The sequence below is a fragment of the Malus domestica genome, chromosome 12 (genome assembly GCF_042453785.1).
Source record: "Malus domestica chromosome 12, GDT2T_hap1".
Classification (NCBI taxonomy): Eukaryota; Viridiplantae; Streptophyta; class Magnoliopsida; order Rosales; family Rosaceae; genus Malus; species Malus domestica.
In genome coordinates this window covers 1,603,702-1,619,287 of record NC_091672.1, presented here as the reverse complement: position 1 = coordinate 1,619,287, position 15,586 = coordinate 1,603,702, and the positions used below count along the sequence as shown (strand labels likewise).

At 38.0% G+C, this 15,586-nt stretch overlaps 2 protein-coding genes across 5 annotated transcripts; both read left to right on the top strand.

The window, feature by feature from the left end:
• Window positions 1–2,356: 2,356 nt before the first annotated feature.
• LOC108174862 (uncharacterized) lies at window positions 2,357–6,084 on the top strand. 3 transcript variants are annotated; one of them, XM_029089557.2, is made up of 6 exons: window positions 2,357–2,825; window positions 3,022–3,087; window positions 3,859–4,050; window positions 4,342–4,440; window positions 4,531–4,773; window positions 5,447–6,084. In XM_029089557.2, the coding sequence occupies exons 1-6, from the start codon at window positions 2,814–2,816 to the stop codon at window positions 5,870–5,872; spliced, it is 1,038 nt and encodes a 345-aa protein (XP_028945390.2). In that variant the 5' UTR covers window positions 2,357–2,813; the 3' UTR covers window positions 5,873–6,084. The 3 variants fall into 3 exon arrangements, with proteins under 3 accessions (XP_028945390.2, XP_017191883.3, XP_028945391.2); XM_017336394.3 differs by having other exon boundaries at window positions 2,359–2,825; window positions 2,963–3,087; XM_029089558.2 differs by having other exon boundaries at window positions 2,362–2,825; window positions 3,859–4,035.
• Window positions 6,085–8,968: 2,884 nt separating this feature from the next.
• On the top strand, window positions 8,969–14,366 carry LOC103449373 (uncharacterized). Of its 2 annotated transcripts, XM_029090288.2 has the most exons (3): window positions 9,026–9,180; window positions 9,272–9,327; window positions 9,415–14,366. In XM_029090288.2, the coding sequence occupies exon 3, from the start codon at window positions 9,467–9,469 to the stop codon at window positions 14,000–14,002; it is 4,536 nt and encodes a 1,511-aa protein (XP_028946121.2). In that variant the 5' UTR covers window positions 9,026–9,180; window positions 9,272–9,327; window positions 9,415–9,466; the 3' UTR covers window positions 14,003–14,366. The 2 variants fall into 2 exon arrangements, with proteins under 2 accessions (XP_070665517.1, XP_028946121.2); XM_070809416.1 differs by having other exon boundaries at window positions 8,969–9,327.
• Window positions 14,367–15,586: the final 1,220 nt, after the last annotated feature.

Here is a 15,586-nt window from a genome sequence, read left to right as displayed (position 1 = left end):
ACCAGACAACCGTCCAACACCATCGCCATCAACACTCAGGTCAGCTCACGGCGGCGACCCACCTTTCGCCAGCCACAGGAGAGTACTTGTATGGCACGGGGTGTTGGTGTGTTGGTGCTAGGGATGGGCAAATACCCATCGGTTGACATCCCGGCGAAGAGAGTCATTATTTGTGTCACATCTTCGAATTCGAGAGAAGGCTTTCCTCTTATCTCTCAAATTATAGGCATTGAAGCGATCGAGCGAGAGAAAGAAAGAAAACTATTGCACACGCCCCTCATTCGCCCTAATAGAAGGTAAGGCAAAAGCAGCTTAAGCCCTTCTGATCCCCCGAGAAGCCCCCGATGAACTTTTATACTTTTCTATTATATAAAAAAAAAATTAAAAGTATGACAAATCCGAGGAAGAATCGTAGTTACTGCACTCATCAGAGATTGTTCGGAGACACTTCTTTCTACAGGGGAAAGATTTTTTGCCACGGCTTCGGAATCTGCATCGCCAGTTAACATCATCGGTTTCAGCTTCAACTTCGGCAGTCGGCATTCCCCTCGAAGACTTAGACTACGTCAGAACGATTAGACCTTGGCAGAACAAAAATTCGAAGCGTCCCAATAGGATGCATAGCGGCAGGAGGTTACCCATCCATTTAAATTTCACGGTTACGGTTATGGGTAACCATTTAGATAAATAAACGGTTATGGGTATAACCATTTACCTGCAAAATTTAAATTGGCGGTTATGGGTATTAACCGCGGTTATAAACGGGTAACCATTTACCCATTTATTTTATATATGTAAAATTACTCCAAATCATGTTCCCTATCGGATAAAACTTAGATCAATGCTATTGACTATAGTGCATGATTTCTATAGCTAATATAATATAACTTTCATTAACCACTTTAAATTTTATATTACCTTCATTGCTAACAGTTAAAAATATCGTCTGTAAAATATTATTTCAATTATTGGAATGGTATAAGGACTTAAAAAATTAAAATGCGGAAATGTATGATGAATGTACCCTATAACGGTGTTTAATTGTTAGAAAAAGAAAATTATGACAATTTTTTTTTTTTAATTTTCAAGTTGTTAAAAAAACACGTAGGAGTAAATGGTAAAAAAGAAAGGATAAACGGGTTTAAAAATGATAAATGGGTATTAAACGGTTACGATTAAATGGGTAGACGGTTATCAGTATGGTTAACCATTTATAAACGGTTATGGGTACGAGTATAACCGTTTAGACAATTAACCAACGGATAAACGGTTATGCGGGTATGAGAATAAACGGTTATAGATAAATAACTGCGGTTACCCGCCCACCATAACCGTTGCACATCCCTAGTTGGTGTATCCATGCCATACAAGTTGCTCTCTAGCCATAGCCCACATCCTATTATGTGAATTCACCTGGCATTTTCAGTTGTGTCGGAGAATTTTTAAACCCTACATCGGAAACTTAATAGATCAAAATAAATATATAAATGATTGATCCAATATTAATAACACCGACTTTTAGCAAAAAATTCACACGTTTATTGGGCTATACAAGCAATTCAGTTAGGAACAATGTCAGTTGTTGGACCATTAGTAGTTAGCTGCTGGATAGCCTACGTGAATTGACTGTATTCCAAGTTTGACATTCATTTTGACATTTCATTCCAGTTGCATATAAGTTCTTTATGTAAATATGAGGTCGATGCTGACATCAACTCACAGCAGAGATCCACCTTTCGCCAACCATATCAGAGGACTTGTACACAAGATGTTATTGTGCCGGTATATCCATGCCCTACAAATTGCTCTCCAACCCAACCCACATCCTATTATGTGCATTCACTTACCATTTTCAGTTCTGTTGAGAATTTTTAAACCCCTTACGCGAAACTTTATAGATCAAAATAAATATATAAATCATAAATGAATGACTCACTGCTAATAACTCCAAGGCCTTTAGCATAAAATTCACACCTACCGGGCTGTACAAACAATATTGGGTTTGGGCCAAGTAGTAGTTGGCTGATGGATAACCTAGGTGAATATAACTGTATTTCAAATCTATACCGTCACATGTTTTAACTTATCCACGTAACATTGCAAAACTGACATTCAATTTGAAATTTCGTTACGTATAAGTTATTTCTGTAATTATGAGGTCATTCACAGAGTCTTGGGTTATCAAAATGTGGCCACTTGTTCCCGTAAAAAGCTCCAAAGCTTGGCCAGACGGTCCTAAACCTCTGCTCTCCTTCCACCACCATCAATCCCAAACGGTCGCCTCCAATTCTTCCACGCACTCACCTCTCCTCTCACCTGCCGGTCAATTTATAATAATTCAGGCCAAAATAATTCCTTAGAAATATAAACAGAAAAAAAAATTTGATAAAAAATAAAATTGGAAAGTAAGGAATGCCAATTCAAAGCTACAACACGAAACGATTTTTTAATTTGACAGAAACACGATTCAATCTGGTACATAAGTTTTACAATATAATTAGTTGAAAATTTGAAAAAAAAAATATTTACAATTAATTGTATTATGAAATTTAAGGTACGGAATCATGTTTCCAGCACACTAATAAATTTCTTCCACAACCGTTGCTAATGCTGTTACATTGTTATTGGTTTTTCTTTCCTTATTTATCGAATCTGAAATCTGTTACTTTTCCATCATTCTATAAATAATAATATTATTATTAATTTAAACAAGAAAAAAAAAGGGTGATAGGAATTTTCAGATGTGGGAAATTTTAAATGGATATTGGTTTCGATATTTGTAATGAGCTACGAAGCTCTGGCTCTGCATTTGCATGGAAAAACAGGTATTAATTTTTTTTTTCTGTTTCAATTTATATATAGATTTACTTACAATATTGTAGATTAATTTATCCTCCTCATTGCTTTTCTTTTTTCTTTAAAATTTTATATAATTTTTCTTATTTTCTTTTGAATTTTGCAGTTGATTTTTGGTGATCGATTGTGTTAAAAAAATTTAGTTTCATTGCATTTTTTTAAAAGATGTCATTCAAAAAGCGGGAAAGCACAACAGATAAAGCATTGTCCCATGAAGAGCAGCTGGCCAAGGTATAGATGAAGTTATAAGATTTTGTTTAGTAAGAATTGATTTTCGCACTCCTGTTTATGTATGATATTTTGACTGAAACGAGAATTAAAGGAATATCAAGAGGTAGAAATAAACAAGGGTGTGCAGAAAGAAAAAAATGTGCGTAAAGCATTTTCTTTTTGTTTCGTTGTAATGGTGTAGGGTTTAGGACAAGCCTTGGTGCAACAAAAATGTTGCTCCTTTGTGATCCAAAGGTCACATGTTTGAGTCGTGAAAACAGTCTCTTTGCAAAGCAAGAGTAAAGCTGTGTACGAAAGACTTTTAGCTTAGAAATTATGCATGGCTGCAGATTAATGATGAGACAATTAAGGAGGTGTGAATTGAATCAAATTTACGGGCAAGAATTTGTCCTTATGATCTCTTAGTACGCCACCAGCCCCAATTCGACTAGAATTGGTATATTTGGAAATGGAGAAACAAGCAGATTTTTTATATGATCCAAAAGCAATCATTGTGAAAGTGCTTTTGATGAGCAACGGATTCAATTGGTCCACAACAAGTCATACTAGAAGAATCAGAAGTTATTTGTCTTCTAACTCGCTGCTCATTAGAAAGCAATCTCCCTTTACTCATCAACCAAATGGGATTATAAGCTGACTTAACGGTGAATTTGAGTCGTCCTTTCGTTGTAGCAGTGAATGGGAACTTTTATGCAGTAAAGTTCTATATATTTTTTTGTTTATTTTGGAACCTTTTTTCATAGGAAATAATTTGGCCCTTGTGCTCTTCAGATTTATGAGGTGAGGAAGATGATGGGTCCTATTGCGGATAGGCTGCCAGCCATTTGTTCAGAAGATTCAATATCAAGGTACCTACGAGCGCGGAACTGGAATACGAAGAAGGCAGGCAAGATGCTGAAAGAAACCATAAAATGGAGGTCGGAGTTCAAGCCCGAGAAGATCCAATGGGTAAGCAATGCGCCTGTATGTTTCAAAGATCTAAACCGTCTATTTTTTAAAGCTTTGACGCATAAACCATTCTTGCCAACAACAAAAAATATCCAAATTAATAGACGAATGTAGTGTTTCCTTTAGAAAATAGACCGTTCGGATCTTAGAAAAATTATGGTTCCCTCTCCTTAAGCTGCATGTTATTTGTAGTTCAAAGAGCTAAACCGTCTATTTTTCAAAGCTTCATGATCCGATCGAGTTATGAAGTCGTTTATGCTTCTGGAATACTCCCATTTGAAAGTGGTTTATTTTTATCTTATGTAGGAAGACATTGCTCAAGAAGCGGAGACAGGAAAAATGTACAGAGCCAATTACTATGACAAGTTTGGAAGGACAGTTCTTATCCTGAGGCCTGGTTTTCAGGTAGTTAAATCGCACGAAAAGCGTCAACGTTAATGTTAGAAGTTGTTACCATTTTTTCTGCTTGATTGTGAAATTCTTTCGTCGTGTCAGAACACGAATGCAGTAAACAAGCAGATCATGTATTTGGTATACTGCATGGAGAATGCCATTCTGAATATGAGTTCAGATCAGGAACAGATGGCGTGGCTAATCGATTTTCAACAGTGGAACACATCAAGCATATCGTTGAAGGCGACTAGGGAAACAGCAAAGATCCTGCAAAATCATTACCCTGAGAGATTGGGAATTGGCATCCTCTATAATCCACCAAAAGTATTTGAGTCCTTTTGGACGGTATGTTATTACGCATCTATCTGCATTTGTTCTTGTTTTCTTGTCTAAACCTAATTATTCTTCAATTTTTATGATATTACTCTTTGCATTTGATATTAGGGTTAGTGTATTGAGCTATGTTGGAAACTTGGAATGTAGGCAAGACCTTTACGATTAACGTTTTGGAATGATCGAAATATGGTATGAAGACTAATAGGTCAGGGTTTCGTTATGGATTTTCTGGGACTAGGGAGTAGATACGGGGGGTCATAAGATGGCGAAGAACAAGAACGGAAAGATAGAAAACTATAGAGAAAAACCTGGGCGACGATAATCTGGCCACGGAACTAGTTTCTGTAACCAGATTTACCTGCCGGCAGACTCTAAAGTTTTCAAGGTTTTGTATGTGAAAAACTCTAAATTAAACGTATAAATCTTCTACAAAAATAAACAACTCAAACAAGTTTTTAAAAACGAAAATCTTGCTCACTGTTTTAGGGCATGTAAGGCTTCTCTTGGCTTCACAGAAGCTACCATTGGTTTGTTAGAATTATCTGTCGTTAGTCACCAGTTTAGCGGTTTAAGCAGTTCGCGTCGATTCTAAATACTCATATACTTCCCCTTGTGTTGTTCGCGTAAAAACTGACGACAATGCTCGTCTGAAAAATCTGGTGAAACTTTCTTTGAATTGCAGATGGTAAAACCATTTCTTGAGCCGAAAACACACAAGAAGGTGAAGTTTGTGTACTCGGACAACCCGCAGAGCAAGAAGGTAATGGAAGATCTTTTCAACATGGACAAGTTGGAATCTGCATTTGGTGGAAGAAGTTCAGGTGGTTTTGACTATGAAGCTTACGGACAAAGAATGCGAGAAGATGACAAGAAAATGTCTAGTTTCGTTGACTCTGGCTGTTCGTCAGCTTACTCACCATCAATCATGTCTGAGTTGCAGCGGTCGGAGTTGTCTTCTGACCAATGTTCCGAGGCCTCTGATGAAGGCGGTTGCTCGTCGTGCGACAAAACAGCTTCGTCGAACTTGGAGGTTGCCAATGAGAAGGTACAAGGACAACCGCACGACAGCAAAGATGTTGCAAATGGCAACACAAAAGTAGCTGTATGATGAGCAGTAGATTTTAGGATTTGGTTTTACAGCTCCTTTTCTACACTCTTGGTTAAAAAGGGAATATAGCCTTCAACGAAGCACCATTTAATGATCAATACTGACACTGAGATTGGAATTTTGGGAATGTGATGCCTTGAAACCCACATCAGCAATGTACTAATAAGATATTTATACAAATACTGACTTGAGCGTCGGGGTACCTTTCGTAAGTTCTCTCATTTTATTGATCTTTGGGGAAGTGATGTTTGGAGTTTTGCAACAACCTATGTTTTGTTATCAAACAATCTCATGAGATTTGCAACCACTTTTTATTTATTTATTTATTTTTTAAATTTTGGCTAACATGACAATGCATTATTGGATCATGACGTTATGAGGAAACTAATTCCATGCAAGTCCTTATCAACATGGAAAATCTAATCGAGTGTGGACTGAGTGCATCACCTTATTTGGGAATTTGTGTTCAGTTCCACTATAAGTCAATATTTACATTACGAAGTGGAGAATTTGAATTAAGTACAATAATCAATTAGAATAATTTAGAATCTAACTCATCAAAAATTGAATTTGCATCCTCTCACTAACGCGTAAAGATAAATATCACATCAGCAGTTAAGAAACGAGTGCCACTAGCCACCCGGGTTGTATGTAGAACTTCTCGAGGAGAGAGAAAGAGAAGAGAGAGGACAGAGAATCGGAGGAGATGAGAGAGGATCACATCATGAGAGGAGAGAGAAAGAGCAGAGAATCGGATGACCTATTTTTATAACCTGGATGGCAAGTCAGATCCATTTGCTGGTGATTTCCCAGCACCAAGTTAATGTTTGTTTCAGCGTTAATATTTTTTGTTTTTCATTTTAGAGTAATTGTATTTCCTATTTCAGGCTTGGCCTTTTTTTTGACGTAGATCAAGTGGTCGAGTGGAAGACAAAGGAATGCAGTGGGAATTTGCAGATTTAATTTTGACCCGTAATACCTTTCCGAAAAGAGAACAACGCTATAGTTCAAACTCACCGTTTTGCTGCGACATACTATGGATGCAGGCACCCTTTGTCAATTAGATTCCGGATTGTGCTTGTTAGCGATAGTGATCAACAAAACTACTGCGAATTGTCCCAGTAAAATCATCCCCCACCTCTGTGTATAAAGTCCTTGAAAAAGATTATGCTGGGAAGAGTCCCATGCCATTGGTCACCACTAGTGACATGGTCTCCCCATCTTTGTATTTGATAAAACATTTTAAGAGTAATGCTAGAAAAATTAAATTTGAAAACTAAAATTACAAACTAAATGATGTGTCACCAATACAAATAAGCACGTCTATCAATACTTAACTAATAAACCAATAATCAATTTGCATGTTCTTTAATTTCCAAAATTTAGTGTCCAAATTGAGTTTCCCTAGCATTACTCACATTCTAATACATTTAGATTTAGTTACAGAGGAGCATTTCCCTCGTTTAAGAACAGTCATTCCCGCACTACAAGAGAATTGATAATCTCGATAACCAAAACAAAAATGTAGAAGTGAGCAGTTGAGGTTAAAACAATAAAAACACATTTATTTATGAATGTCCGACCACACATTCTTTGATCACTTGGTGACTAAGAAAACATTTTTTATGCTGAAAAAAGAAAAAAGAATTCTCTTATACAATCACCAATAACCTGAACTATGAGCTCTAAACCTAATACGTATTATGCTTTGAGCGGATTTACAATTGCAAATCTAATGTTGTGTGGCTTTACACTTTTATTTTAGCATAGATTATTAGTCATTGATGCATTTTTACTCACTGCTCTCGCGTTATAAATCGATGACACAAAAGCATATCGTTGTTGTAGCAAGTTGTCATGTTGGAAAATTCATGGACAACATGTAATTATTTTATGTAAGCTTGCAAGAAAAGGAAAGTGAATATTAAAAGTCCTCTGCCCGAGGTTGTTATGATCATCCATCCACACACACGCATTACCATCGATCATTCTTACTTTTAATAATTGGTAGAGATTATGAGCTCCCACCCACCGCACGCGACGCGAATATCATAAAGAGATGAACGGTCAAGATGTATGCATATGTAGCTACAGTGGGACTGTGGGTACATAAACATAACTTATAAAACAGAAGCACCACGAATGAGAATATAATAATAGGGAGAATTATTTCTTGTTATTTGAGGAATGTTCTAATGTAATTTAGAATAGTACATGGCCATTTAAATAATGGACACAAGTACTTATTCAAAATTGTTCGTTATTGATTTATAAAATTTCGTGTTGAGATGATCAGAATTGTTCATATTATAAATTACTATCTAAAGATTGCATCTGCAAAAATCTCAATTAAAATTAAGATCATTTAATCATTGAATTGTTTAAAAACAAATCACAAAATTAGTAAAAGTATTATGAACAGTTTATGGATGCGGTATAATAGATTGACTAAACAATCTTAGTTTTAATTCATTTTCGTAAAGATGATATTTACAAAGTGATCCATAATATGAACAGTTCTGATTATAAGCACGAAGTTCTGTAATTCGGCCACAAAGAGTTTTAAGTACGAGTTCTTGCTCATCTACTAGTAGCCAATCATTATTTTATAATCCAAACTATAGATGAAAAAAAAATTAGTGCATAGAAGAAAATTTGTGTATAGTAGTCTAATCAGCTTCAAAGAAAGAGTTTTAAGAATGGATCGCTTGATTCCTTCTTTCCTTTATCAGGTGATTGTTTATGAATCATAGTTTACGATCTACATAAATGGGGAAAAATTTGAGTATGTTAGCCTAACTAACGAACTAGTCAGATCCACCCTTACAACAAATTAGATATGTACATTGGGAGTTGTACCTACATGAAGTTAAATGTTACTACCCAAAGTGAAATCTATTTCTTTGTGAGAATGACGAATGGTACAACAACAAAAATGGGATCTATTCCTTTGTGGGACTGTGAAGCGTGCCCGACTATCTAACTAGTCAAAATTCCTTACCAAAATTTCCTTAATGACTAAGAAGAATATATTTGATGACACGAATACACCGACACATTAACCATTTCATGAACAAAGATGTTGGAGTCGTGACTTTTTGACGGAGTAGCTTCTTTTTTTTCTTTTCTTTCTGTGCCGCCCCATTTTCCTCTGTCAACTCTAAAAAATCAAATCAAATATATACCAAAAACCACTGACATACATTCATGGTGATATAAAATTATAGATACATACATACAGCTTTCCTTAGCTGTTTTCCCTCAAAAGAAAAAGCTGAGGAGATTCCCGTTGCCCTTTACTTTCCATGGTTTTTCATCTGCCCTCTCAGTCTCCATTTTTCTTTCCCTTCCAAAAAATCTCAACTTTTCCCATTTTTTCTCGTCAATTTCTGCTTTCAGGTTTTTGATTGATCTTCATCTGATCGATTTGGACTCCCATCTGGTTCTTCACTGAGGTGGGTTTTTCTTTTCTCCGATTGTTTCCTACTTGTTTTTCAAGCTTTTAGCATGTTGATTGATTGGTTAATTTTCTGTTCATACAGATTGGAACTGCAATCAGTATTTATATCCATAATCCACTGAGAAGTTAAAAAAATGGGGTTGGTGTTAGAAAGCGGAGTTAAACTCCGGAAAATTGTGTTGATCTCATACAGAATATGTTACAGATCAGTTTGCAATCATCCATTTCTTGCTGGGATGCTGCTTTTTCTGCTATTTCTGTACAGATCGTTTCCTTTTTTGTTTGCCCTTTTGGTTTCGACGTCCCCGGTTTTAGTCTGCACTGCTGTTCTTCTAGGAACCCTTCTGAGTTTTGGCCAAACCAACATACCCGAAATCGAAAGGGAAGAGAAGGTTAACTGTGATGTCGTTGCTTCTCTTAGAACTATGGGTTTAGGGGATGACACTGTTGTGCTTGAGAGAGGTGGGAGCTTTACCGCGGAGAGGTTTGTGGGAGAGACTAGGGATTTTGTTGATGCATCCATAGAGAAAGCAAGTAGTGAGGTTGAGGATCGTGATGGTTTGGGTGTTTATGTGCCACTTATCAGTGAGGATTTGCAAAACACTGATAGTGTGAAGAGAGTGAATGAGGATTGCGATGGTTCGGTTGTTTATGTGCCACTTATTGATCAGGGTTTGCAAAACATTGGTGGTGAGAAGAGAGAGATTGAGGATGTGGAGAGAGAATTAGACAGTTCGGAGTTGGGAGAGCGGAGAAAGATTGATAATGATCACTTGGGGATTGAAGGCATTGACTGGGATGTGGCAGCTGTTGATCAGCAGTACACTTTCTTTCAAAAGGTTCAAAATGAGATTCGTCGAGTGGAAGACGATGATTTATCTCCTCGAGGGTCAGGTTATGCTCATGAGGGCGATCACTTGTACTCTTCACTGCTTGGGAATGGTGGTGGTGATGATGAGGCTGTTGGGCAGCAGTATACTTCTTTTCAAAAGGTGCGAAATGAGATTCGTCGAGTGGAAGACAATGATATATCTCCTCGAGGCTCAGGCTATGCTCACGATGGTGATCACTTGTATTCTTCACTGCTTCGCAGTGGGGGTGATGACGAGGCTGGTGAAGATGTGGATGATGAAGCTTCAGATTCTGAGTCGGATCGAGCAGAGAGTTCCTCGCCAGATGCTTCAATGGCTGACATTCTTCCGATGCTTGATGAGCTGCACCCTCTTTTAGACTCAGAAGCTCCACAGCCAGCTCATGTGTCCCATGGTCATGAGTCCGATGCTGCTTCAGACCAGTCCAATAGGAGCAATGCTGGCAGTGTTGAGTCTGATGTGGAAACTGAAAACCAAGGTGGAGAAGTAGGAGAGGACGGGAATGATTATAATGATGGTGACAAGGAAGAAGCACCAGATGGGAAGGATGATGAAAGCAAATCTGCGATCAAGTGGACCGATGATGACCAAAAGAATCTCATGGATTTGGGGAATCTGGAGCTCGAAAGGAACCGACGGTTGGAGAACCTTATTGCAAGGAGAAGAGCAAGGAAAAGCTTCAAAATAACGGCAGAGAAGAATCTAATAGATTTTGATAGTGTTGATTTTCCGTTTAATGTTGCACCAATTTCAACAGCAAGACACAACCCATTTGATCTGCCATATGATTCCTTTGACAACTTGGGGTTACCACCCATTCCTGGGTCTGCTCCGTCTGTAATGTTGCCAAGGCGAAACCCCTTTGATCTTCCTTACGAGTCAAATGAAGAAAAACCCGATCTAAAGGGAGACCCTTTTGAGCAAGAGTTTATGCCGATTCACGCCAAGGATGCAATCTTCCGAAGGCATGAAAGCTTCAGTTTGGGACCATCAACCTTAGGGCAGCCGAGGCAAGAGAGGCAAGAGAGGCAAGATTTTAAGTGGAGACCTGTTTTTGTACCAGAAAGGTTGGCTTCAGAAGGAACAAGCAGCTCCTTATTTCAAAGACAATTAAGCGAAATTAGCGAATCAAAGTTGAGTTCTGTTCCTGATACCGAATCAGTGAGTTCTGCTGCAGATCTGGATGAAAGGAACTTCAGTGAGCAAGACTTTACTAAAGAAGTAGAAGTGATATCCAACATTTACCATGCTACTGATGATCTTGTTGAGCATGGAAGTCAATCCTCTGAAGATGTAGATTCTCTGGAAATTGAACAGGCCGGAAAAAGAGATGTTCAACATAATGAGCTTGAAATAAAATTGGTTGAATCGCAAGACCTGGAACCGAGCTTGTCTGGTGCAACTGGTTTAGCTACTCATGTGGAACATGTTAACGAAGATCATTTCAAACCAGAACCGATTGAAGAGAACAACAGCAGTTCGTCAAGCTTGTCATCTTTGACAGAAGAGGATGAAAAGATTGCAGATGTAGTGGAAGGTGGATCAACCAGTTGGGAGGCAAGAGGTGATATCGCCAAGGAGTTTGTAATTTCGCCGCAACCTTCACTGAAGGAGTCAGAAGTCCAGTTTATGAGCAGGACGCTGAATGAAGATGAACACGATGAGCCAGTCTATGACTCAACCCCCCTACCAACTGAAAAGATCCTTTCCTTTAACTCTATTTCTTCTGATATACAGGCAGATGTATCCGAAATGGTTACACCTCCAGCATTAGCTGAAGTGCAAGTTCCGTTCGTAGACCGGGGTTGTGAAGTGTATGGTGAGAGCACAGACAAAGATACTTCAGGTTTTGTAGAGACAAGCGGTGCCACCTCAAAAGTACATGCATCAGATGAAATTGAAAGAAGCTTGGGGACTGGCAACCAAGTTGGCTTAGCGGTTTCACATTCAGAGGATGATATCTCTCTCCCTAAGATTTTTGACATGAAGACAGCCGATTGTAGTTATCAATCTGTTCTTTCTGAAGAACAGCCGTCATCAGAGCTGGATAAAGTCCTTTCCTGGTCCGATAAATCCATGGTTGAACCATATCTTGATGATCATGTGGAAGCACTTATTATTAAAGAAGAAGTAGATGACATAAAGGAGATTGATGCAGGGTTGCTGTTGGAATTGGATGCAGTTGGGGACTTCAGTGCGAATGAAGTTGTTGGTGAGGCACTCCATACAGAGGAGATGATTCCAGAGGAAGCAAATGTTTTAAGCACTGAATTTGGTGATTTAAACCTGTCAGAATTGAACCAGGAGCTACCAGTTGTTGAAGCAAGATCAATTGAAAATATTGACACGGATTTTAAGCTAATTCATAAGGGACTAGCTGTTGAGGAAGTCGTTCTTCCCAGTGTGGTTGACGATCAGCTAGTGGTGGAAGCGTCCAAAAATACTGTCCAGACCAGTTCGGAGTTGCCAATTGTTGAAGAAAGATACTTGGAAGATTCAGAGTTGCCAACTGTTGAAGAGAGATACTTGGAAGCATCCAAAAATACTGTCCAAACCAGTTCAGAGTTGCCAATTGTTGAAGCAAGCTACTTGGAAGATAATGTCACCGATTTAAAGCAAGATTCAGAAGGTAATGTTAATGAGCTGCCGCAAGTCTCCGAAGATAATAATGTTGGTGAGCTTTCAAATGGGTCGGAAGAAGTAGGAACTACCACCGTGGATTCTACAGAGGTGGTTGCATCGAGCAATACGGTATCAAGTGTTCAAGAAGATATCAATGCAGATACTGCTTTGGAGCAAGTCTTAGAAAGTCATGTTGATGAGTTGCCAAAGGCGACAACAATTTCAAATGATGGGTCTGAAGAAGTACAATGTAATGCGATGGGTTCTTTGGATGAGATGGCATCAAGCAACATACCATCGGGCTTTCAACAAGAAAATATCTCTACTCCGAAGCAAGTCTCAGACAGTCATGTTAATGATGGATCGGAAGTAGGAACTGGTGCAATAGGTTCTACGGAAGATATTGCATCAAGCAATACAGTATCAAGTGTTCAAGAAGATACCAATGCAGATACTGCTTTGGAGCAAGTCTCAGAAAGTCATGTTGATGAGTTGCCAGGAACGACCTCAATTTCAGATGATGCATCGGAAGAAGTAGGAATTGGTGCAATAAGTTCTACGGAGGAGGTTGGCAATAGTGTTCAAGAAGATACCAACGCAGATACTGCTTTAGAGAAAGTCTCAGAAAGTCATGTTACTGAGTTGCCAAAAGTGATGTCAATTTCAAATGATGGGTTTGAAGGAGGAACTGGAGCAGTGGGTCATGCGGAGGAGATTGCATCAAGCAATATGTTATTGAGTGTTCATGAAGATATCACTACTCCGAAGCACATCTCAGAAAGTCATGTTAATGATGGAGCGGAAGAAATAGGAACTAATTCAATGGGTTCTACGGAGGAGATTGCATCAAGTGATATACTATCAAGTGTTCAAGAGAATAGTACTCTGGAGCAAGTCTTGGAAAGTCATGTCGACGAGCTTTTAAAACCAACATCACATTTGAACGAGCGATTGTCAGAACAAGGAATTAATGCAATGGCGTCGACTGAGGAGATTGCATCAAGCACCACAAAACATGGTGTTCAAGAAACTATAACTAGTCCTATTGCTTTCGAGCAAGTCTCGGGAAGTAATGTTGATGGTGAGCCACCAAAACCATTTACACAGAACGTATTGGCAGAGGTAGTACCTCATGCAACGGATCTTCCAGTTGAGAATATAAAACACGAAAACTGAAGAACATGTTTGGTGGTTTGCAACTTCAAGCTCTTTGTTTTCTCCGGTGTGGTGTGGTTATAATCATATTTGGGTAAGTGGTAGTTTCGTTGGCTGATCTTTTGGTTGATTGGTTTCTTCAAGAATGAGGATTTGGTTTGGTTTCTTGACGTGTGAAATTTTCATGTTTTATCCTACATTTTGTAAGTAGCCGACCTCATTTAGTGGTAAAAGGCTTTGTTGTCGTTGTTGTTGTATCCTACATTTTGTAAGAATCGGGTGAAAGATTGGCTTTGATCATCTGTATTGTACATTATGTTTTGGATGTAAAAGTTTTGGGGTTCTCATATTGTAGTTATGAATCCGAGGAGTTTCTTCTGTCTCATTTTCTTTATATTTCTTATCAAATCCCGCCATTGAATCTTTAATTTTCAACTTAGTTGGCTGCCTCAAGCATTTTGCAAGTATCTAAAAGGGAGCCGTTTTGACATTTGTTACTCTAAAAAAATCATCATGCACTTCTTTCTAGCGAAACAAAACAAGAGGTTAGAAGTGTGAAGACTATTTGTGACGCATGAACAATTGTCAATTGTAAATGTGTGTGTGTGGGATTCACACGCATGAACAATTTCATAGTTGACATTTTTGTGCACGAATGATTATCAATTGTAGATGTGTGTGAGAATTACACGCATCAACAAAATTTATTTAATAGTTTACAATTGAATCTGAAAAAACTATTGTCCTCAAAACAGGAGGTCGCACTTGGTGCGATGGCAAGTGCCTTCGCCCATGAGCGGTAGATCTCGGGTTCGAGACTTGGAAGCAGCCTCTCCATAAATGGAGGTAAGGCTAGCCGACATTCACCTCTCCCAGACCCTGCGTAAAGCGGGAGCCTTGTGCACTGGGTACGACCTTTTATGCTAATCCGTAACTCTCACTTAACATCGTGTGTGTGTGTATATATATTTGTATATACATACATACAAACATACATACATACATACATACATATATCTCTATAAATTTGTATTACAAAATATCCAGTAAGTGTACTGCAATTCCTAGTCACAATGGAGAAAAAAAAATCTACTTCTTTGGGTATCCCAAACATGTCGGGATGCTAGAAGTGCTAGCTATAATTTTAAAGAGATCAAACTAAAGATATCAAACATATTGGGATGCTAGACATGTTAGCTATACATTCGATTATCAAACTAGTTTTTATTTTTCATTAAAAGTGAAAAAGAAAATAAAAATAAAACAAATGTCAAACAAAACCTAAGTATTTCTACAAAACATACTCAAAAGTCAAAAACGCATTTGCAATTTGATAGAAACACACTTTGGGTTTCAATTTTTGGTGTCAATTCAATTTTTATGTACTTATTCGTAAAATATTAAAAGGTGGTGGTTAAAAACAAAAAATGGGTAGAGCTTTGGGGCTATCCCATAATTTTGCTCTCGGACAATAGTATTTTTGTTTAATTGGATGAGATGTTTTATTAAATATCACTAAATACTACATAATGATAGAAAATTTATTCAAAACTCAAACGTGTTTTGCGTCTCAACTAAAAGACATGATGCCTGATTAATGAACCC

Bases quoted from the DNA above. Each gene is read 5' to 3' on its own strand.
- LOC103449373 (XM_070809416.1), top strand. From the start codon at position 9,467: ATGGGGTTGGTGTTAGAAAGCGGAGTTAAACTCCGGAAAATTGTGTTG.
- LOC108174862 (XM_029089557.2), top strand. The intron at 3,088-3,858 runs GTATAGATGAAG...TGTGCTCTTCAG, and splicing joins ATGAAGAGCAGCTGGCCAAG to ATTTATGAGGTGAGGAAGAT. The intron at 4,051-4,341 runs GTATGTTTCAAA...TATCTTATGTAG, and splicing joins AATGGGTAAGCAATGCGCCT to GAAGACATTGCTCAAGAAGC.